This window comes from Calliphora vicina, chromosome 1, assembly GCF_958450345.1.
Source record: "Calliphora vicina chromosome 1, idCalVici1.1, whole genome shotgun sequence".
In the NCBI taxonomy this organism is placed as follows: Eukaryota; Metazoa; Arthropoda; class Insecta; order Diptera; family Calliphoridae; genus Calliphora; species Calliphora vicina.
The window spans coordinates 154715748-154739823 of record NC_088780.1 but is presented as its reverse complement, the minus strand read 5'-3'; the positions used below and the strand labels follow the sequence as shown (position 1 = coordinate 154739823).

Here is a 24076-nt window from a genome sequence, read left to right as displayed (position 1 = left end):
AAAATCTTTACTCATTTAGTTAATTAAAATGGAAAAAACATAGAAAATATAAAATTTTATTGAATTTTTCGTCAATATTAAAAAGTAGTTTTTTACTACTATTTTAAATATATAATAGTTACCAAAAAAAATTTAGATAATTTTTAGATTATTATCTTATAAGGAATTCAGATAAGATTTTGTAGTTGATATAATTAATTTTTTCATAAAATTTTGAAAATATCACAAAAGTACTATTTTACTACTATTTGAAATTAAATATATTTTGGTAAAAGATTTGAACTATTTTATATCTCTTTGGTTTAATAGTCAAGAATATTATAATTTTAAAATGTTGATGTTTGAAAAAATACTTTTCTATTACTATTTTAAATAATCGATATTTTCACAAAATCTATCTCATTTAGTTCATTTAAATGGAAAAAAACAGAAAATATAAAATTTTATTGAATTTATCGGCACTATAAAAAAGTACTTTTTTACTACTATTTTAAATATATAATTGTTATCCAAAAAATTTAGATAATTTTTAGATTTTTTATATTATAAAGATAAAAATCATATTTTTTGGCAATATTTTACCGATTTTGTTTACATTGGATATATAAAAAATATTTATTATGTTTGAAGAAGTACTTTTCTAATACTATTTTAAATAATTATAATTGAAATGTTCACAAAATCTATCTTATTTAGTTTTTTTAAATGGAAAATAAACAGAAAATATAAAATGTTATTGAATTTTTCGGCAATATAAAAAAGTACTTTTTTACTACTATTTTAAATATATAATTGTTATCCAAAAAATTCAGACCATTTTTGTATTGTTATCTTATAAAGAAAAAAATCATATTTTTGGGCAACATTTAACCGATTTAGTTTAAAATTTCATATAATATTTATATTTGAAAAAGTACTTTTCTAGTACTATTTTAAAAAATTGAAATTTTCACAAAATCTTTATTCATTTAGTTAATTAAAATGGAAAAAGATAGAAAATATAAAATTTTATTGAATTTTTCGTCAATATTAAAAAGTATTTTTTTACTACTATTTTAAATATATAATTGTTACCAAAAACTTTACATAATTTTTAGATTATTATCTTATAAAGAAAAAATTATAGTTTTTAACGATTTAGTTTAAAATTTCATATTGAATATATTAGAAATATTTACGTTTGAAAAAGTACTTTTCTACTACTATTTTAAATCATTTTCACCAAATGGATAAAATGGAAAATATAAAATTTTATTGAATTTTTCGTCAATATAAAAAAGTACTTTTTTACTACTATTTTCAATATATTAAAAAAAATTTAGATAATTTTTAGATTTTTATCCTATATAGAAAAATCATATTTTTGGGGAACATTTTAACGATTTTGTTTAAAATTTCATATAATATTTGTTTGAAAAAGTATTTTTCTACTACTATTTTAAATAATCGATATTTTCACAAAATCTTTACTCATTTAGTTAATTAAAATGGAAAAAGATAGAAAATATAAAATTTTATTGAATTTTTCGTCAATATTAAAAAGTATTTTTTTACTACTATTTTAATATACTTGTTACCAAAAAATGTACATCATTTTTAGATTGTTAATTTATAAAGGATTCAAATAAGGGCTGCAGTTGATATAATTAATTTTTCATAAAATATTGAAAAAATTACAAAAGTACTATTTTACTACTATTTGAAATTAAATATATTTTGGTTAAAGATTTGAACGATTTTATATCTCTTTGGTTTAATAGTCAAGAATATTATAATTTTATAAAAAATTTTGATGTTTGAAAAAAGTACTTTTCTACTACTATTTTAAATAATCGATATTTTCACAAAAACAGAAAATATAAAATTTTTGTTGAATTTTTCGGCACTATAAAAAAGTACTTTTTTACTACTATTTTAAATATATAATTGTTATCCAAAAAATTTAGACCATTTTTAAATTATTATCTTATAAAGAATTCAAATAAGATTTTGTAGTTGATATAATTATTTTTTTTTAAAATATTGAAAAAATTACAAAAGTACTATTTTACTACTATTTGGAATGAAATGTATTTTTGTTAAAAATTTTATTGATTTTACCTTTTCTTTGTTTAATAGTCAACAAAAAAAAAATTTTATAAAATATTTTTAAGTTTGAAAAAAGTACTTTTCTACTACTATTTAAATAATCGAATTTTTAATTAAATCTTTTTAATTTTTTTTAATTGTTTACTACTATTTGATATTATATATTTTATAAATATAATTTTATGAACAAAATTTAGATAAGATTAATTTGTTGATATTGTTATATTTTAATTAAAAAATTCAAAAAGTACTCTTTTGCTACATTCTTAAAGAAAAAGTTATTTTCCGGAATTGTTGCTTAGTTTTATATACTTCACATACGAATAGTTAATTTGTATGGTTTTTTATTAATTTTGTACTTTTTTACTACTTTTTTAAAGTAAAGTTATTTTTGTAAAATTTTGATCGTTATTATATATTCCACAAAAATAAATACAAATTTATGATTTTCATTCAACTTTCAAATCAAAATTTCTATTCAATCTAAATATATAAAAATGAAATGGTCCATGTATGTAATGTCATCACTTGAGAACGGCTGGAGCGATTTAGCTGATTTTTTTTATTCGATTCGAAATTTCCAGGAAATGGTTTGTAAAGAAAAAAAAAATTAAAAAATTACGGCTAAAACCGGGTTTTTTGAGTCCAGTCAACAGTAATAAAAAAGCCCCTAAAGTATGCAGTACAAATTTAGATATTTTATTTGCAAATAAATAAGAACAGGCAGGGTTGGAGAAATTTGACGAACTAACATTAGTAAATGCTAGCGGGCGAAGCCGGCGCGGTCAACTAGTTTCTAAATAAAAATCCAAATCTTTTATTGGATTTTTAAGGTAATTTTAGGTTCTTTTGATCAGGATTTGTTTTTAGAAACGCTATTTGATACATTGGGAAACAAAAATTTGCGGTAAATTAATGTTGGACTAGAGTCTTTTATATAATTTAAAGAAGAAGATCCATATAACTTTAATGGAGATGAATTAATGAAAAAAGTATATAAAGAAATATTTATATAACTAAAAAGGCTAAAAACTAAATAAATCATAGCTTTCAATTAAAGGTAATGATAAGATAAAGATATTATTTCATTTAATTTAACGTCACTTACCTTCATTAACATAACCTCCCTCCATGGTGCCGAATGTATACAACTTGTTGCCTTTAATTTTTACTGCCGTTTGTTTCAAATTCACTTTTTAGTATAAAATTTGTTTACAAATTTTTTTATTTAAAAAAATTTGATTTTTTTTCTGCTTAAATTATTTCGTAGTATTATTCATTTGTTTTAGCACTCTGTAAAAATAAAATTTAAAATGCAGAATAAAAATAAGAGCAAACACTTTTAATAAAAGAAATTTTCAGTAAAAATAAAACACTTGAAAAAAATAACAAGAAAATATTTCACAATTAAAAATTTTCTCAAAATAAAAAAACCGAATTTATGTTGTTTACACAATATTTCTATAACATTTTTATAGTATGTTTCAACAGAAAACTAAATAAAAAAACACTTGATTTTTTTAAAAAAAAAATTTTCAATTTGATTTCTCAACACTTATTATTTTGCACTTGTTTTGATTCTTCTTTTATATTTTTTATGGGCTGTACTAAAATAAATTAAATTAAATCGTGTTTTTATCGTGCTTTTAAATGGTTTTTCTTTTAAGAATTTGAAAGATGTTGCTTTTGTTTGTTAACATTTATTGTATTTTACAAGAGGTTGTTGGTTGGTTCTGTTGCAGCAGCATGCATGTAACTCATAGAAATGCTGCTTGTAAATTTGCAGTTTCATGTGGTAATAAAATTTTATGCCGTTTTTTAAATGATTTTCTTTTTTCTTGTTGTGGGATAATTTTACATACACAAATTACAATGACTTTACAATTGTGGTTTACGTAGATGTTGTCTTTTAGTGGTTTAACATCTTGAAGTTAACGACTTTTTAAAAAGTTTAATGGCCGCCCAAACTGCAAAGAAAACAAAATAATACAAATTCTATTAAAAAAAAAAACAAGTTATCAAAAGAATATTCAAGTTTATTACAAAAATTTCCTAAAATTTTTGTTTACTACTAGTCATTGTTGTAAATTATAATATAAAATTATTTATTTAATGTGACATAATTTTATTTTAATTATAGCCTTCTTAACATTTTCACACTTGTGTTAAAGATAAAAAAAATTTAGATTTAGTTTTTTATAATGGAAAAATATACCCCTTCAGTTTAAGTCATTTTGTAAACAGACAAATTTGTGCGTGTTTTGCAACCCATATTTATTTATTTTTTTGTTTTTAATTATGTATTTAAAATCTGTGTATCTTTTTGATGGCGTTAAATTGAAATTTAGACAAATGTTTTCTACTGCTCGCTATCTTGTTTTATGTTTTCTTGAAACACAATTATGTTTTTATCTCATTTTATCAAGAGTGTAAATTGTTTTGTATTAAATAAACTAAAATGTACAGTGAGTGTCAATACAATATATGACTTTTGTGCCCTGCACTAAAATAAATCGGTGGATGGAAAATGTAAAATTTTAAAATAATTTTAATTCGGATTGTTCGAGCACTGTGTTACAAAAAATGCTAGCAGAATTCTTTCACAAATGCATTATCTCTCTCTCCTTGTGCTAACCAATTATTTAGACCAGTGGTCGGCACTAATAGTCACAAGGTGCCGAATGCGATTGACTACTCGGCTGTACACAACACAATTGTAAGCGAAACTAGTGAAAATTGTGAATCAGAAACTTTGATATTTCTTCAGTACTATTACAATACTTTTACTATTCTATTAAGTTATATTTCCTCCGATCACTGATTTACACACTTAAGCAAAATATAAATAAAAACATTTAACCCTCTAATGCTTAAGCATGCCTCAAGGCACTCATCGCAAAATGTCAATAAATGCAAATATAACTGATATTTCATTTCAAAAACTTTGAAAGCTTTTTAAAATAATTTAAGTGCGATTTTTAGTAACTCTTACATGAGTTTTTGAAATGCAAAATCAGTTATATTTGCATTTATTGCCATTCTTGCGATGAGTGCCTTTTGTATGATTGTGAATTAGAGGGTTAAGTGTTATATTCGACTGTACCCAATCTTGTATATCCACCTTCAATATATCGGTCCATAATTGACCCTACCCCAGGTCAATTATGGAACGATCCTCACAAAAGTTGGTAGAAAGATTTAGGTTCATATAAAACTTGTTTATGTCCAATTTCATCACGATATTAATTATTATAAGAAAATAAGCCATTTTCTGAGGGGAACTTTGTTGCCCGATTTTCGCCATACTTTACAGTATAATATCAGAGTACTTAATACTAAATTGTGCAAAATTTTATAAGGATTGCCTCATACATGTTTATGAGAGCTCAAACAGTGTTCCGGGGGACATTTGTATGGATTCTAGGTGAAATCATTAACCGCTACTGCCCATTTTAAATACCAATCAAACCTTATCAACAGACAGACACACGGACAGATGAAAGGACATAGCTAGATCGTCTTAGAATCTTATGACAACATATATTTTGATGTGTTCCAAATGGAATAATAAAATCAATATAACCCCCGTGTTTTTGGATAGTGGATATAAACACGTTCTGTATTGAAAGACTTTCATAAATATTTAACCGATCTTAAGGTTTGAACTTACAACAGTTTAGCCGAAGTGTGAAGCTTTTAAAAAGTTATTTGTAAAGATATAAAATTTGAGACTAAAGATGGCAACCTTGGATGTTAATCATCTGGAATGTAATTAAATCTTTTCACAAAATAGTAAACAAAGTTAACATTTAAACTTTCTTAATAAAATTGAGTATATTTTAAGTTCCTCTGAAAACATAAACCTTAAGAACTAGGATTCTATAGTTGAAACAAAAAATCGGCTTTTAGACTTTCATCGATTTTTGAATAGTCGACTTTTGCTAATTTATGAAAAGTAAAATTTTTGACTTTTTTAAACGTTGGTATTCCTTAGCATATTTTAATGAGAAAATATATATATATTTGCCAGACTTATTACTCGAAAAACGATTTCCTAAAGAACAAGTAAGAATGCTATATTAGTCTGTGCTGAATCTTGTATACCCTTTATCCATGTAGGTCCATGTATGTAATGACATCACATGAGAACGGCTGGAGCGATTTTCCTGATTCTTTTTTATTCGATTCGAAATTTTCAGCAGATGGTTTGTAAAGAAAATAAAGATTCATAAATTCCGGGTAAAAGTCGGATTTTTTTTTTTTTGAGTCCAGTCAACTGTAATAAAATAAGCTCCCTAAAGTATGCAGTAGAAATTTAGATATTTTATTTGCAAATAAATAAGAACAGGCAGGTGTATGTGGGTTGGAGAAACTTGAAGAACTAACATTAGTAAATGCTACCGGGCGAAGCATTTATTTATTTTAATATAGATTTTCTAGATTTTAAATAGCAACCTAAGTTGGACTATAGCGGATATATTGATGTATCAATCATTTATGTAAGTTATTTGGAGGCTTCGGAAATTTGATTTCAACATACGGTCAGACCGACATGGCCATGAGGGTAGATCAAATAGTCCGTGCCTTTTTGAATGAAACGCAGGTTTTTAGATAAACAATAATTTTATTTTTCAACATAGTATCCTTCGAGCTCTATCCAAAAAATAAGATTTGAAGAGCTTATCAAAATTGGTATTTGTTTGCGAGATGATTACATCGTTGGAGTCAAATCTCTTTCTCTTGTTTCAGTTTTGGAAAAAAGAATTAGTCACTCCACCATATCGAGATTTTTTTCAATTGTTTCGGGTTTAGAGACCTCAACTGAACTTTCAGAATGTTCGGCATCTTCCGAGCTTGTTCGAAATTCCATTAACCACTTTTTTACCATTGAAATTGATGGTGCAGAGTTTCCATAGTATTTATCAAGCTTAGCCCTTAAAAATATTGCTTAATGAGCAGACAAAATTCAATTAACTTTTTCTAATTTCTCCTAAAGTCAGGAGGTAGGCTATTATCGATGGCTGTCAAACACAAACTAATGACGCAGCTTATTCAAATTTTGACAGGAGTTAAAAGCCGGGAAATTCAAAAAGCCGATGACTTATTGACCCCCTCGTATATCAACTCTGCTATCTAAATATAACGCAAATGAAAAATGAGTTAATTACACACTTATATATTTTCTTACCACTTATGGTAAAGATTATAATATATAATTAGACGAATTTTCAACTTTTTTTTCCTACAAAAAAATTTCTACTTTTTCCAGCAAAAGTTGATTTTGAAATCTGTGTGGCCAAATTTGCTGTTAGGCTGAGTCAAGAACTGAGATGTTATCTTTTGACATTTATTTAATACAAATTTGGATAATTTGGAAAATTGTTTAACTTTGGAGCATTTATGAATTGGCTTTTTGAAAAACTGAACGAAAGCAACGCATTTTTCAACAAAATCATCTGTCATCGCATTTTCAACTATGTGGTTATGTAAACAAATTAATATGTTGAAATCAGTGATCTTAGATTTTCGAAAAACCACAACACAAGTAGAGTATTCCGAAACCGTTTTTTCCGGTTTGAATACTTTATATTTTGAAATTATTTGACAGGCCGGTTTTTTTGTATCGGTTAACAGGTTTTTGTAATTACGTTTTTTTAATTTTAACAATATTTTGTTATTTTCGTATCGAAAATCTCACACTGATTAAAAAATTGTAAAAACAAAAAAAATTATTCCAATTGATTTCATTTAATGGATGAATAATGAAAAACTGAAATGATACTGCATATAATCGAAAACAAGTTAATCGTTTCTTTCATACCTCGAATAGTCGCTTTTTGAATACTCTAGGCACAATCCACACAGCCGGTCAAACAATTTAGTTTAGGATTCATAGTTGGAATTGTCCCTTTAGCACAATCACATCAAAAAAAACAAAAAAAAAAAAACTATGTAAATACAAATCAACTAAAAACAACAATCTCCAATCGTTCAGGAGCTGCCGAATTATTAATGGAATTATCTGTATAATGTAAATGTCAGGGATTGATCTTTCGGGTCATAATTAATGATACCGAAATCGAATTCTATTTTAAGTTTTTTTTTATATAAAATTAAAAAAAAAATTTTAAAAGAATCACCCTTAATTGATAATGCTAACAAGAGAGAGTGGATTCATTTTAGCGTATTGGTAGATCAGCTGTATGAAGCCTTGATCGTTATTCGAGCGATCGGAATTAAAGTTGTTGATGGAATATTTGTAGCAAATTAATTAAGCTTTTAAATATTTTAATAACGAAATATTCGAAATATAAATTCAAGAGCACAACTCCTTTCTTAATAAATTTATTTATTGGTTTTAAATTAGTTGAGTAGTTAACAATATTTGCTATAAATCACTATGGTTTTATGATTAATCCGTAAAGTATTAAAGAGGATTATTAATAATGATACATAGTTTTTGCACACATTTTAAGTATCTCATTATTATTTTTTTTTTTGCCAAAATTGTTTTCTATTATTAATTCAGTTGTCTGCTTTTAGTATTTTTTTTTTGTATTTATTTTATATTTTTTCAAAATTCTTATATTTTTATTTATTTTTCTATTGTTGTTTGTTTTTTGTGGGCTGCTGATGATATAGCAGCTATATGTTTTTATTTTGTCTTTGTGGGTTTATCATATAAAAAATGTTGGCACCACGGATGATTTAAAATAATTTATAGATTAAAAATAAAAATCTTTTTTTGGTATTTCAAGATCAAGAATCACATTTTGCTTTTATAAATAAACGCTCTAATGCTAAATAATGTGTCACTGATTCGCTAAAAAATGTTTGGGCTTCTAGGAATTTTGTTTAAATGTTTCTAAACAAGTAATAAAACTTATAATCATTTCTTTATCTTTTATGCTTGCACTAACAATAATGGTTAAATTCTAAAACATAAATTCTAGCACAACATAATAAAATCATTTTGCCATAAATTATTTTGATAACATTAAAGATTAATTTGCGTAAAATTTTATACGCAATTTTTTTTTTATACACAAAACATCAACAATTTTATCTTTCTTTTTTATAATTTTCTAAAAATGAAGGGCGTTTTTCTCAAGTTTTCTAGAGAACACACTCACTTTTTATCCCTCTAACAAATTAGCACTAGTTTATGCGATTTCTCCCCAAACCGAAAAACCGACCAGACGACATGAAACTCACGATTAAACTGACTTGTTACTGACAAATTTCAAACGAACATTAATGCCAAGAATTAGAAGAACATTTTTCGCTTTCCTCACACACTCTTTCAAACACATTCACTCATTCATTCATTCATTTATTCACCCAAACAGTTGTCAACAGATTGTTAATATTTATTGTAAATGGAATAAAAATAATAATTAAAAAGAATAAAACTTTATAAAAACCTGGTGTGTGAGTACGATCATTAAGATCGTAAATTGTTACAACTTACACACACACCATCACTCAATCACTCACTCAATATTAATGAAGAAATTAAATTCATCAATGAATTTATTCTTGAATTTTGATTAAGGCGCTCTGTGTGACAGTTTATTTTTAACTCATAAATAAAAACAAAAAAAACAAAACAATAATTTTCATATTGAAAGAGTTTCCTCTGTATATGGCAGTTTAAAAATTGGTGAGACTTTTATTTCTTGATGACTAAATGTATGAGGGAATAATGATTGAATTGAATGAGTGATCGACGACATCGACAAGATCACTTTGACAATTAACAGTGTTTTTGGGTTTTTTTTTTGGTTGTTGTTTTGGAAGGGGTGGGGTTGCTGTACGTATCGCATAAACAGACAGCGGAACTAAAAATAATTGAAATAACAAACATAGACCAACTACGCAAGTGCTTAATTTTAGCCTAAAAAGTATTTAAAACCAGCACAATGCTCAGAGAACACTTAGAACATTGTTTTGTGAAATGAAATATAACCGGAAGAGCTAGATTTGGATACTCTTAGCTAAAAGAAGTTTAATTTCCAAATAGAATCCTTTTAGTATTAAACTTTAATACTAAAAGTACAAATAAAATGTAACTAGAAACATTTTAGTGATGAAGCCCATTTTCAATTAAGCGATTATGTAAGTGAGATCAGTGATCTTTGGTTCGTTGTGTTGACCAAATTTGTACCCAATGGAATGATTTTATTTATTCACGCTACAAAAAGTCAGTTGAGAAAATATAATTAAGATTGAAGTTGTTACACCAAAGAAAAATTCATTCATTAAGACTGAATGATTCGATTATCTACAAATTCGGTTATCACAACCAATACTGTTATGTCTGTGTATAATGAATTGCTCAAAAAAAGCTCGTGACAACTTAAAGAAGGTTTTGAGTTGACTATTTATTCAATCAATACTTCTCCAATAATCTAATAAATTTATTGGAAAAACTACATTTTATTCGATTAAAAATGTATTTGAAAAAATTAAATTTCAATCGAATAAATTTATTCGATTAATCTACTAAATCTTTTCCATTAAAAATTATTTTTTTCGATTAAATTTATTCAGAATTATTTTATTATTGATTAAATAATTTTTTATTCGAATAAAAATAAGATTTTTCCTCGATTATCTAGCAATTTTTCCGATAATGTATAAATAATCAAAAATAATTTTTAATCGAAAAGATTTAGTAGATTACTCGAATAAATTTATTCGAAAAAATTCAATTTTAATAGAATAAATTTATTTGAGTAATTTATTAAATTTTTTGGATAACAATATTTTTTTTCGAATAAATTTATTACATGATTGAATAATTTTTTATTCGAATAAAAATATTTTTCTATTATTCGAATTAATTTTACTCGAATGAGCTAAAGTATAAATATTGTAATAAAAAAAATTAGTTTTTAAAGAAATTTATCAATAAAATTAATTTTAATCGAATAAATTTATTAATTTTTTTCAAATAAAAATAATTTTTTTCCAGTTAATTTATTATATTATGTGAGAGTTTTATTATTGATTGAATAGTTTTTGATTCGAATAAAAACAATTTTTTTTAATGGAATGAATAAATTTATTACATTATGTGAGAATTATTATTGATTAAATAATTATTCATACGAATAAAAATAATTTTTGTCCTCAAATGATAACCCTATAAGTTAATCTATAAATATTTTGTTTAAATTTATTTGAAAAAATAATATTTTCATCGAATAAATTTATTCGAGTGATTTATAATTTTTTCTCGATTAAAAATATTTTTTTTTCTAATTTGCGAGAATTGTTTGATTGAATAATTTTTTATTCGAATAAAAATAATTTTTTTCCTCGATTACTCGAATAAATTTTACCCTAACCCTTTAAACTAAAGTACAAATAATCTTATAAATTTATTCGAAAAAATTAAATTTTAATCGAAAAAATTTATTCGAGTAATTTATTAAAATTTTTCGATTAAAAATATTTTTTTTTTAATAAATTTATTACATTATGTGAGAATTATTATTGATTGAATAATTGTTTATTCATTTTATTTATTTTTTTTTATTCAAATTTATTCGAAAAAATAATATTTTCATCGAATAAATTTATTCGAGTGATTTATAAAATTTGTCTCAATTAAAAATATTTGTTTTCGAATAATAGACAATTCATCAATACTTGCCCAATAATCTAATAAATTTAATGTGACAATTGTTATTGATTGAATAATTTTGTATTCGAATAAAAATAATTTTTTTCCTCTATTATTCGAAAGAAATAAATATAAAATTGTTTTTGAAGAAATTTATTCGATTAAAAGTGTATTCGAAAAAATAAAATACTAATCGAATAAATTTATTCGAATAATTTACTAAATTTCTTTGATTAAAAATACTTTTCTCGACTAAATTTTTTACATTATGTCAGAATTATTATTCATCTATAATAATTTTTAATTCGAATAAAAATAATTTGTTTCCTCGATTATTCGAATGATTACCCTATAAACTACAGTATAAATAATCTAATAATCTAAATTATTCGAAAAACATTTTTTTAAGAAATTTATTCGATTAAAAATTTATTCGAAAAATTAAGTTGTAATAGAATAAATTTATTTGAGTAATTTATTAAATTTTTTGATTAAAAATAATTTGTTCGATTAAATTTATTACATTATAAGAGAAGTATTATTGATTTAATCATTTTTTTATTCGAATAAAAATATTAGTTTTTCTCGATTATTCGAATTAATTTTACTCAAATGAAGTTTTAATGGTATACAAAAATTCAACATTAAACACAATATTATCTTTTGTTCCAGTATGTTAACTGAGATGATTTATTTTTTTTAACAATGCACCACCTTATTTCTTCTCTTTAAACCTCCATATAGCAAAGATTTTTTTCAGATATTCTTAAAATTCCAATAAAAATAAATAATTAACTACATAATTACATGACCAAGAATTTTTTGATAAAATCAATTGCTTTTTCATATAAATTACAACATAATTTCTAAATACTTTTTACACAAATATTAATTGCCGCTGAACTTTATATGTTTTTTGGTAATTAACCCCTTAAATACAATGACAAATTTGTAATTGACAACCTTGTAAAGAAATTGTATAAAATAAAATTTGAAATTTTCATTTGGAAAATAAAGAAAACTTAATTAATTAATGATGATATTTACATATGAATAAAAAAAACGTAAGTTTAATGATTTTATAATGGTGTAATAAAAATCGTTTTTACTATAAAATTGTTAACGCAGAAAACACGGGGTTCATTGTTTTGTGATTTATTTATTTGTTCGTAAAACCCCAAACAAAAAAAAATGTCAAATTAATAAAAAGAACCTTGAGATGAATGTTATTAGTTGAATCAATTGTAACAACATTGTTTATTTTTCTGTTTTTTTTTTTCCTTCAATCATTACAATCAAAAAACCATTACATTGAATGAATGGTTAACCAATATTTGTTGTTTGATTGGTTTCAAGTTATTATTTTGTAATTTTAACAATTAAATTTGGTATAGAAACACGTAAAGCGAGATTTATGGTTTTTATATCAAATTGTTTAGATCAGTTTTAAATTTGTTTATTAAAAAATTTATTTTTTTTCAAATGTAATGCTTTTAATGCATGTTGAAAGTTTGTGGAAGTAGAGTCATCATCATCACTATTGCCATTAATCATGTGTTATTTAAAATCATTCCATCAACCTTGAATATATAAATTAATCTAATAAAACATCGGCCGACTATTAAGACACTTTTTTTCTCTTTTATCTTTAATAAAAAGAGAAGCAAACAAATTCATCACAACAATTTAATACAAATTGTGGTGTTTTTTTTCTTTTTTAAAAAAAAAAAAACTTTTTTTTTAGCAATTTTTATATTTATTTGGGTCAGCATCAATCAATTGAAATGTTAAAATATTATTACAAGAATAAAGAAATAAAACAAAAATTGCTAAGTATTTATTGCTAAAAAGTTTGTCATCAATATTGTCAATTTTGTGACTGTTACCCATTTAATTAATTGAAAAGTTTTATTGGCTGAGAAAGTTGCTCCCCTAGCTTCGTTGAACTTGCGCGAAATTTATATAAATTGTTTTAAACTAAAATGCTCTAAATATTGACAATTTATCAATGAAGTTTAGACATATTTGCTAAAACAAAATATATAAAAAGGAACTAGTTTATTTAGGACAATTCAATGACAACTACATACCGCCTGCATTACATAGAAGCATATGTGTAATGACATATTTATTATAAGTTATATAACTGCTTATTTGCTAGTCATATGCATAATCATATTCAATATTTAGAGATTAAATAAAAGAAATTTAAAATGACTTAAAAAATTGTTAAAATTTTGTTATATTAGGTCTGTTCATTTACTTTCCTAGTAAATACTTGCAACAAGAGAATAAAATCAAAATTTACAAAATTACTCTCTTAAAATCTCAAAAATAGTAAAAAGTAAATGAACGCTTTTCCAGTAACAATTGTTTTATACACACAATTTTCATATTTTATTCCATAGACAATAACTAGATAGGTAACTGAGAGCCAAAAACCTAAGTCTGTTGTCAAAAACCTAATTCATGAGAATGTATTGCATGTATTTTGTTATTGTATGTGTGAAAAGAGAGTAATTTTTCAATATATATTACTCTCTCCTTCCGTTCTATGTGTTTATTATATGTTTTATTCCTTTTAAAATGTATAAATACTCACATTTTCTTCAATTTTATTGAAAATTCTTTTTTTTATATTTTTTCACCACAAAAAAAAAAATTTAAAATAAATAAACAATAACACAAAACATATGAAATGTAAGCTGCTAACTATTACGAGTTCCAAAAAGAACTTGTAATAGTTTGCAACGAGAGATCACTCTCTAAAATTTATACGCTCTTGAATTTTTCTCTACTTGCAAGTTTTTTGAGTTAATGAACGCTTTTCCAGTAACAATTGTTACTAACTAGTAACAACTTTTAGTTATTGAACATAGCTATTGTTTTGCATTTTAACTGACGATATTTAGATTATTATATTATGCTTTCCAGTTTAATAGAGAAAGTTCAGAAACCTTTTTTCAAAAATTTATCGAAATTAACTTATAAACCTTTTTGTCGCCAACCCTTATTTTTGGCAAATATCAAAAATACTCATTCTCCCCAACAAGGTCACTTACAGTAAAATAATCCTTTTCATTCATTCACATGTCAGAAAATTTTACAAACAAAATTTTCCACTCATTCGCCATTTATTATGGAGCCGTTTACATATATTAAATTATAAATTCCTTAACATTTTTCTTATCAAGAAATTTTAATCCCATTAAGGTACGTGAAGCACTCGCAAACAACACAAAAGTTTAACTCTGTTATATCAGTATTGTATGTTAAAATGTCATAAAGTTTTATATTTTTAACATGGATACAGAAAAACAACAATGAAACTACAAAAGTTTTCTACAGTGACCTTAAACTTTATATTGAACTTTGACACGCAGACCTATAAAACGTAAAAAAGCCGCCTAACAAACCAAATAATAAAGTTAGTTGGTTAGAAATTACTAGTTTTATCGGTCAACAGAGACATTTTTAGGCTCTACATAGAAATAAATTCTGACAAATTCTTTAACATATAGATCATCGTCTTCTTAGCTGCAAAAAGGTCTATGTGCTTTTTAACGACTTTTCAGGAGATCCAAACTATGGTTTATTTTTTATATGAAAGTTGTATAAATTTGCACATGAATGATTCTTTGTAAAAACTTCAGAATCAGTAGAGATATGAGAGAATATATTGGTAATTGAATTGATGATGAATAAGGTTCTCAAATTACCAAATAAAAAGTTACACATAGGCCTTTTTGCGGGCAAAACAACAATATAAGAGATGTGGTGCAAACAAATTTTAAATGGAAATTTAGCTTTATAAACCAGTGATAAATTTAAAAATTTATTATGAGAGAGATTTTATTAAGTTATATTCTTCATTTTCTTGTTAAACTGTGGAAAATAGTTTCTCGAACTTTCATTCATAAACAGAAAAACTATAAATTTCTTTATTATTACTGTACATATGTATATAAATGAATGTATCAAACCATTTCTGTAACATAATATATCTTCTCATTTATACATTTTATAACCTCATCACGACTTTCGGACGCCTTTTGGCAAATAAACTTTAACTTGAGCACAAACTAGCAACGTCATTATCATCATCAAACTCAACTTAGTCGTCACTATCATCATCATCGTCATGTGGTACATAAAACCACGAATATTATTTACAAAACTTTTTTAGTTTTCATATTTTGTCAACAGATTTTATCATTTTCTTTGATAAAAACAACAAAAACTTAAAGTAATGAAATTGAAATTTACTTCTATCTTATTTTTCCGTTTATCTTTAAAATTTGAACTTTTCAAGTGCAAAAAAATAAGAAACTAAATTAAAATTATTTTGTAAACATCAACGCAAACACATCACATGACCATCAAATTTAATGTTCTAATTTTTAGTTTCAATTGAATTGTATTTTCTTTGCTAAATCTTCTGTAGATTTTCTGATCAATTTTGTTTAATTTTTGCTAAATTTTTTAGTTTTTTTGCTATGCAACTATGGTGGGAGGTACTTAAGTACTTTTTCCATTTATATTTTTGCAGCGGAAAATATAGAAGTTGTGGTAAAACATTTTGTTGAATTTATATTTGAGAAGATATTGACAAGATCGGCAATAACTGTGTATAATATTAACATGCGCACCAGGCCTTATCGTACGGTGGTTTTAACACTGAATAGAGACAATGCATAAACCAGTCCGATATATAGTCTCTGACTTCAAAAACTCCCGGTCGTTGTAAGTAAAAGTGTATGGTTCCGACTCCACACACAATAAACGACGAATATATCACGAATGTTACTACTCCAATATGTTTCCTAAGCACTGAGGCAATTGCTATCTGATACTTTTAATGGCCCTGTTGAGTCAGCAACGGCAACTAGTAAGATACAATCGGTTGCCCGTAGTTTGTCACTATCCGCTTCGGATTTTAAACCACAGCCATCACGTGTTCACCGAAGATACAACACGACAAGTCCTGAGGCTCAATGAATCTAAAGTGGTCAGCTGCGAATTTAAATTAATTAACTCTAACCAGGAATGAGGTCCGTGCATCTCAGAGCCCCATTTTCGCCTCATATTAACCTTTGGATCATAACATCGAGGTGTGATATATGTCCAGATCTTTCGGAATAGGAATTAATTTCTCGGACTTTTTCCGTTTCCGGTATTTTTTAAATTCTAAACTATGACTAAAACCAGTAAAATTTTTACGAACATTTTCGTGAATTTACACGTACACAACCCGAAAGTAAACAAAACACACAGCAAGAGCGTAAAAAATACAAATAACTCATTTAGTTGCAAACAATAGAGCGTAAAAATACAAATATAGCATTCTGTTGCTTGATGTTGTTGTGAATTTTTCATTTTTAACCCATACATGCACACAAACTACAATTTCTCTTTTTGCGCTTCCCTGGGTCCGACTAAGTTAAATTCGTAAATTCGTTTCCTTTTTTGTAACACAGAGAAAATAGTTTTGGTTGTGATAACCAAAGTTCATTTTGGTCAAATTATTCAGTCTAAATGACCAAATTTGTGTGTTATGGATGAAAAATTTTAGTTGAGGTGACAAAAGTTAGGTTATTTAAATAGGAATTCTTCTGTGTCAATTGATTTTCAATTGTTTGTATTGAAAAAATAACTTGGATGTAATCGAATCATTCGATTGGCAACAAATTGCAACAAATGTGCAGAAATAATGAAGAAAACTTAAAGAAATTCCCGAAAAATTTTCCCAAGTAGTAACCTTCATCTGGATATATATTTCAATTATAAACCAGCAGTCTTTGCTATGATAGTTTATAAGTAATGACATGACATTACCAAGCGTTTACTGGTAACTATATTTGTACACAGTATTTCTGAATTTTTTAATATATTTGTAATTCACGTTAAAAATTAACATGTTAGTACTATTTTCAAATCAAATTTACCATCTCATCTGTGTACCTTTTTAAGTATTTAGTCTCATTTCAATTTCTATTTAAATGACTGCAAATTGTATTTTCTATATCTTTTTTTTAAGGCACGTGTTTATTACTTTTTTGTCGTTTTAGCAAATGTGCAGTTTGAAAAAATTAGAAAAAATTGCATTTATTTATTTGGTCCGTTTGGTTGATTATTGACGCTGTTTGGAAGTCATAAAAATTCACTTGCTGAAGGTTAAATGAATCGTAAACAGTTCTATATAATTTGCTATATTCATTTGAATATATGTATGTTTTTTTCTGTTTGTTTTGTTTATTTCAGTTGACATTTTATGTGCAATTAACAATCTATTAACTTTTTAGGTGAATATAAAATATTTAAATTGATTTTTTGGATAATTTCCAGTTAGCAGAGCAGAAAATTATTATTAATTTTTTTTTGTTGTGTTAAAGAACAGTTGTGTGATATTTCAATTTGAATATTTTGATGTTGTGGAATTTGGGGGATCTTATATGTATTGTATACTCAGCATCAATATGTGACAATAAAATATTTGGAGGGTAGGGCCAATTATGGACCGGTCCTCATAAAAGTTGGTAGACAGGTTTAGATTCATTTAAAACTTTCTTATGTCAAATTTCATTACGATATTAATTATTATAAAATAATTATGAATGTTCAAGTTATTTTCCTATTATGGGGACTAAGCGCAAATGTTGCCCGATTTTCGCCATACTTTACAGTATAATTTGAAAGTACTTAGAACTAATTTGTGCAAAATTTTATAAGGATAAAATCAGCATAATCAGCATGTTTATACTGCTCAAACAGAATTCTGGAGAGACATTTGTATGGGGCCTAGGTGAAATCATGGACCGATATTACCCATTTTCAATACCAAACAAAACTTAAAAAATTTCAGCCAGCTAGCTCCTTCTCAACAGACAGACAGACGGACGTACATAGCTAAATCGTCTTAAAATCTTATGAAGACCCAGAATATATATACATTTGTGTGCCTGCTATGATTATTTCGATGTGTTATAATCGCAATGAAAAAATCACTATCTTTTTTAATGGTTTGTATAAAAAGATGTACTGTTGCTTAAAAGGGAAGCTTTTTCTTCCAAAACAAATATAAAATGCAAAGCATTTTGACTTGTCTTCAGAAAAATCCAAAGTATTTGGTGGGAATCGAACCTGCACCTCTAAGACTAATAGTTGCTCACGGTCTATATATAGTTTAGGTGACAGATATGCAATTTGTTATTTTCTGCTATCGTTTAGGGTTTGTTGACAAAATAGTATAAACAAATATTTGGCACCACTTAGTACATGCTCTAATCCAGGGGGTGAAAAAAGGAAACTTCCCACCCCCAAAATCAAAAAGTTTTAATATAGAAAAGAAAAATACAAAAGAATTTTACATTATTTACAAAACTCTACCCTCACCCCAATAGATTGAACTGGATCCTTGATTGACTTAGTAAAACTGTTAAAGTTGAGAGAGGAATATGTATAATTTGCACTGCACTGTGTATAAATCAGAGATTCGAAATCAAATTAAATTTTATCTACTAAGGATTCTGTTAAAGAATTTATTACGAATTAATTCATAGGCTTAATTCCATAGTAGTTACTTCAATTCATTCCTTTTTGAATTCATTCTTTATATAATTAATTCCTTATTGAATCATATAAGTTGTCTTTAATTCAAATCCATTATAAAATAGCTTTAAAAATGTATTGAATGATTTAATTCTTCTTCAATTCAAATCTATTACAAAAAGACTTTACAAAATGTTTTTCAACTCAATAAGCACCAAAACCTCAAAAATTCAAGCACTTGAACATTTTGTTGGAATTTTACTTGAATGCAAATGTACTTAATTATATTTTAAACTTGAAAAATATTTGAAAAAATTAAATATTTTTAAAACAAAACACACCCAATAAACATTTTTTACTGGAATTCAAGTTGAAAGCAAGTGTAATTCAAGCCTTGAATTATAGTCAAGCAATTGAATTACAGTTGTATTACACTTTATTTCAATAGTATTCTCCAGTAAAAAGGAATCATAAATTCAAGCCATATGTTTCAAATATTTTTAATTTTTAAGGTTTAATTACATTTGCATTCAAGTCAAGTTCCAACAAAATCTTCAAGTGCTTGAATTTTTGGGGCTTTGGTGCTTACTGGGCATGTGTCTTGAATTTATGTTTCCTTTTTATTGGCTAATGCTATTGAAATAAAGTATAATGCAACTGTAATTCAATTGCTTGGCTATAATTCAAAGCTTGAATTACACTTGCTTTCAACTAGAATTCCAGTAAAAATGCTTATTAGGAATTAATTTTGTAAAAACTAATTTAATGAAACAGAAATATTGTAATTCTATTTGGATTAAATTTGAATTACCAAATATTTAATTCCTCAAAAGATTGAATGAATTTTATTATGAATTAATTCAACAGTGAATGAATTCTATGCAAATAAAGCATTTGAATGAAGCTAAAGAACTTGCCTTAATGGTTTTTCGAAATGAATTGCTGTGACATTTATAATTCCGAATTAAATTCTGGAGTGAATTAAGCTAAAATTGAATTAATTAATTCGAAGCTCTGGTATAACTACATAGGTTCCAGTGTGGACTTAAAAGAAGATCAGTTTAAATTAAGTGCAGCTTGAAAAAGTATTTTCAGTTTTCTTTCTTAATTAGCACCAATTTGTTATAAAATGATCCAGTTTCATTATAATACTTATAACAAATTAATTAGCATTTAATGCGGAAATACAAATATTTGCCGCTTCAAAATATTTACTTTTGAAATCAAGCGAACATTTTCTTAGAAACTAAAAATTGACAAATGAATTCAGCTTATTTTTAATTTATTTTTTATTAATATTTCGGCAAATTCGGCTATTTATTAATTGACCAAAAGAATAATTGCTAAATTAATTAAAACTCATGTCTAGTTTTTTTTTTTAGGAATTTAATGACTTTTTGCCTAAAAATTGCATGAAACTGAAAATGATATCAGCATAGAATTTAAATTTAGTTTATTTTTAGCTTTTTTAATTTTCAGCAAAAATAAGGTGTCATTGAAACCACTAAATAGAAACAGCAAGAAAGAAGCATTTTTCCTAAGAATATTCAAATGATTTATTAGACAGATAGCGGCTTTTGAACATGGCTGCTTTGTTTGATTTGAATTTAATAATTATATAATTTTAATACAACTTGTTGCTAAATGTTGTTAGAATTTGTAAAATGGCTAAAGAAATTTCTATACAAAACTACAATTCCAGTCACGTTTTTTTAAATCATATTTGTAGGGGGCATTCAAACCATGGAGCTGAGCTGAGCTGAACGACTGAGTGAATGAGTAACTACAACATGTTGACAGTTGTAAATGTTGGTCTCAAGTCTGAAAGGCATCACACACTTTTTTCCTTAACAAGTTAGATTATTTTACATTCATTCGTTTGTTTGTTTTTTAGACTTTCGAGACCATTAACTTTGGTTTTATTAGTTAGAACTTTGGTCTGCTTTTTTTCTTCTCTTTAACAATTTAATTTCGTTGGTTGATTATTATGGTGGTACCGGAACTCTTTGGATAAAATAGCTGCTATATGTTTGTATTATGTAAGTAAATATGTTGGTTGGTTGGTTGTGTGTGTGTTTTGTATTCGCAATATTTCCATGTCTGCCTGCTTTTTTCAATAGAGGTTTTATTAACAAGTTCAAAGAACTTTATTCTGAAACTCGTACACTTTTTGTTCATGTTTGTTAAACCAGAGTTTGTAAAAGAAAGATTTTTACCTTAATAAATAAAAGAAAAAATAATAAAATTGTTTTTAGAGCATAAAGACGAGTAATATTATTATTGTTTTCACTTTAAATTGTGCTAGAATTGTGAATGCCCCTCCTTTTTTTAATAAAATTAATAGGTTTTATATCAATTTAATTATTTCTTTAGTGTGTTAAGGATTTAATACTTATATTGGTAATATAAGTTTAAATTATTCAAATTATAAATAGAAAGCTTTAGATATTGATTTTGCACTAAAAGAAAAAGGTTTGTCTCAACCAGGTTTTTGATTTGTAATATAATCGAAACAGACAAATTACAATTATTAATTAATGAAACCCCTTTAATGTATTCTTATATAATTCATGTAAGAATTAGTTCAAAACTGATTTCATATCACTAAGCTTTTTAATTTCAGAAGTTTCCAATTGAATTTCAGAAACTTCAAATTATATTTCAGCAATTTCTAATTCTATTTTACAAATTTCTAATAGTATTTCATTTGAATTTTACAATTTTCTATTTATTTGCATTGGTACGAAATTGCATTATCGATTTGAATTGTAACGGCTGGTTTAAACATTCATCTTGTGTAGCAATGTTAAAAAAACGGCATTTCCAGCATTGTTGCGGAGTATGACAGAACATTCAATGTATAACAATTAAAAAATAGTACATACTCATTCTCGAAGTAGAACTCTCTTGAGTGTTTCCGCTATATAATGCTAGAAGTTACTAGAAGATGCCGCTGGTATATAAATAGTTGCAGCGAGAACAAGAACCAGTAAATTTGTTGGGAATCAAACATTAAACGTGTCAATAATTCAAGTGTTATTTACCATAATTTAAATGTGTTTATTAAAGTAAAGTATAAAAGGTGAATTTGTATAAAAGCACAGTGAATTTGCTGTGTAAATTTCAATAAATAGAATTCCAATAAGCATTTTTGCTGGAATTCAAGTGTAAAACAAATTGAATTCCAGTCATACATTCAAACTTCAAGGGTTGAAATACAGTTGTATTACACTTGATTTCAATAGCATTCTCCAGTGAAAAAGAAACTTGAATTCATGTCGAACATTACAGTGTTAATACAGCTGAATTCCAGCCTTGAATTACAGTGAAATTCAAATCGAAAATATACTTGAATTAAAGCTTTGAAATGTAGTTTAATTCAACTCTTGAATTATAGTTCAATACAAGTCGAAAAATAGTACAATTCAAGCTTTGATTTTTAACTACTAGTTCTAAATTCAACAACATATTTTATTTTTATTTCGCAAAACTACATACATACATATATTTATGTACATTAAAGTTATTTAAACTGAAATCGGAATAAATTTACATTTAAAAGTATGATTCATCTAAGCTTCACTATTTCTTTTTTTCCATTATCGAAATCTTCTTTAGAAGCTAAATATATGTAGGTGCATTTCATCTAGAAGGTATGTAAAATTCTGCAGGAGATCGGAAAAATTAAACAATATCATGTGGATCTTTTTCTTTGAATAACATATTTTGATTTTACTTACTTATGTTTTGCTAATGGTCTTGCTATGAACATTTTTATATTAGTTTTTCTGTTTTTAAAATATTTTATTCGTTTTTATTATTTGTTTGACAACAAAAGAAAAAATTCGAAATAAGTTTAAACATTTTATAACGTTAAAAATGCTTGAAAAAGGGCTAAAATTCAAGTTGAATTCCAATTAAATTTCCAATACTTGAATTTAAATTTTTTGTGTGCTTATTAGGATAGAATTGGAAAATTCTGAACTACAAATAGAGAATTCTGAACTATATTAGAAACTTCTCAAATAAAATTTTAAATTTTTAAAATTCCGTTGGAAATACTTGAAATTTTTGAATATGAACTTTTGAAATACAACTGAATTAGTTCAATTATATTGAACTTTTATTTCATTAGCTCTTTCAATACTATTCGATCTATTATTCAGTTCGCACTTTTAGTTAAATATTCCCTTTAGTGCTCATAAATTGTTTGTTTGAACCAGGCTCAGCCAAAGAGAAAAAATTTTAAATGCGAATGTGTTTGTGAGAGAGCGAGAGTTTTGTGTCCATTCGTGTTGTGTAAAAAGACGATTAATGTTTGTTATCTGGGGCTGCATTTGACGAAGACTGGTTTGAACTACACTTAGGCAACACTATTATTGTTCGTTCATGAATTATAGCTCATGGCTTTTTAATAAATTTACTGCTCCAAAGGAACTATGAGTTCAAAAAAATTAATTGTCTAGTCATATAAGGTTTTTACTGGGAAATGAAAGATACAGGCCTGTCACACATTTTGTTGGGAATGGTTTCAATTCCGTAGTTTTTATTCCGATCGATTTCGTTTTAGGTTCTTCAAATTCCTTGTAATTTATTAGTTCCAAAAATATTTAATAATTCTATATTTCTGATTTAAATTTGAAGGTGTTTTTTGTATTAAAACAAAAGGGAAGCTTTTGATACAGAAAGTGATTAAAATTTTAGAATAACAAATAATTACAAAGAAATATCAATTCCACTTTGAAAACTGAAAGTGTTTTCATTCCGAAAGAAATTTTCGTTTTACTTTTTCTGAAGAAGCAAAATACG

The 24076-nt window shown here is 25.6% G+C and overlaps 1 protein-coding gene across 6 annotated transcripts in view; it reads right to left on the bottom strand.

Moving 5' to 3' along the window:
- The window catches only part of LOC135964143 (aminopeptidase N), a 327697-nt gene that overhangs the window by 94411 nt on the left and 209210 nt on the right, over positions 1-24076 (bottom strand). For 3 of the 6 annotated variants that reach the window (XM_065516236.1, XM_065516232.1, XM_065516237.1), the window contains exons 1-3: positions 9222-9342; positions 3951-4055; positions 3197-3381 (exon numbers count right to left, since the gene is read on the bottom strand). In XM_065516236.1, the coding sequence (XP_065372308.1) occupies positions 3197-3221 (25 nt within the window). In that variant the 5' untranslated portion in view covers positions 3222-3381; positions 3951-4055; positions 9222-9342. Of the gene's footprint in view, positions 1-3196; positions 3382-3950; positions 4056-9221; positions 9343-24076 lie in introns of those variants that run through there. The other 3 variants (XM_065516233.1, XM_065516234.1, XM_065516235.1) reach the window with 2 other exon arrangements.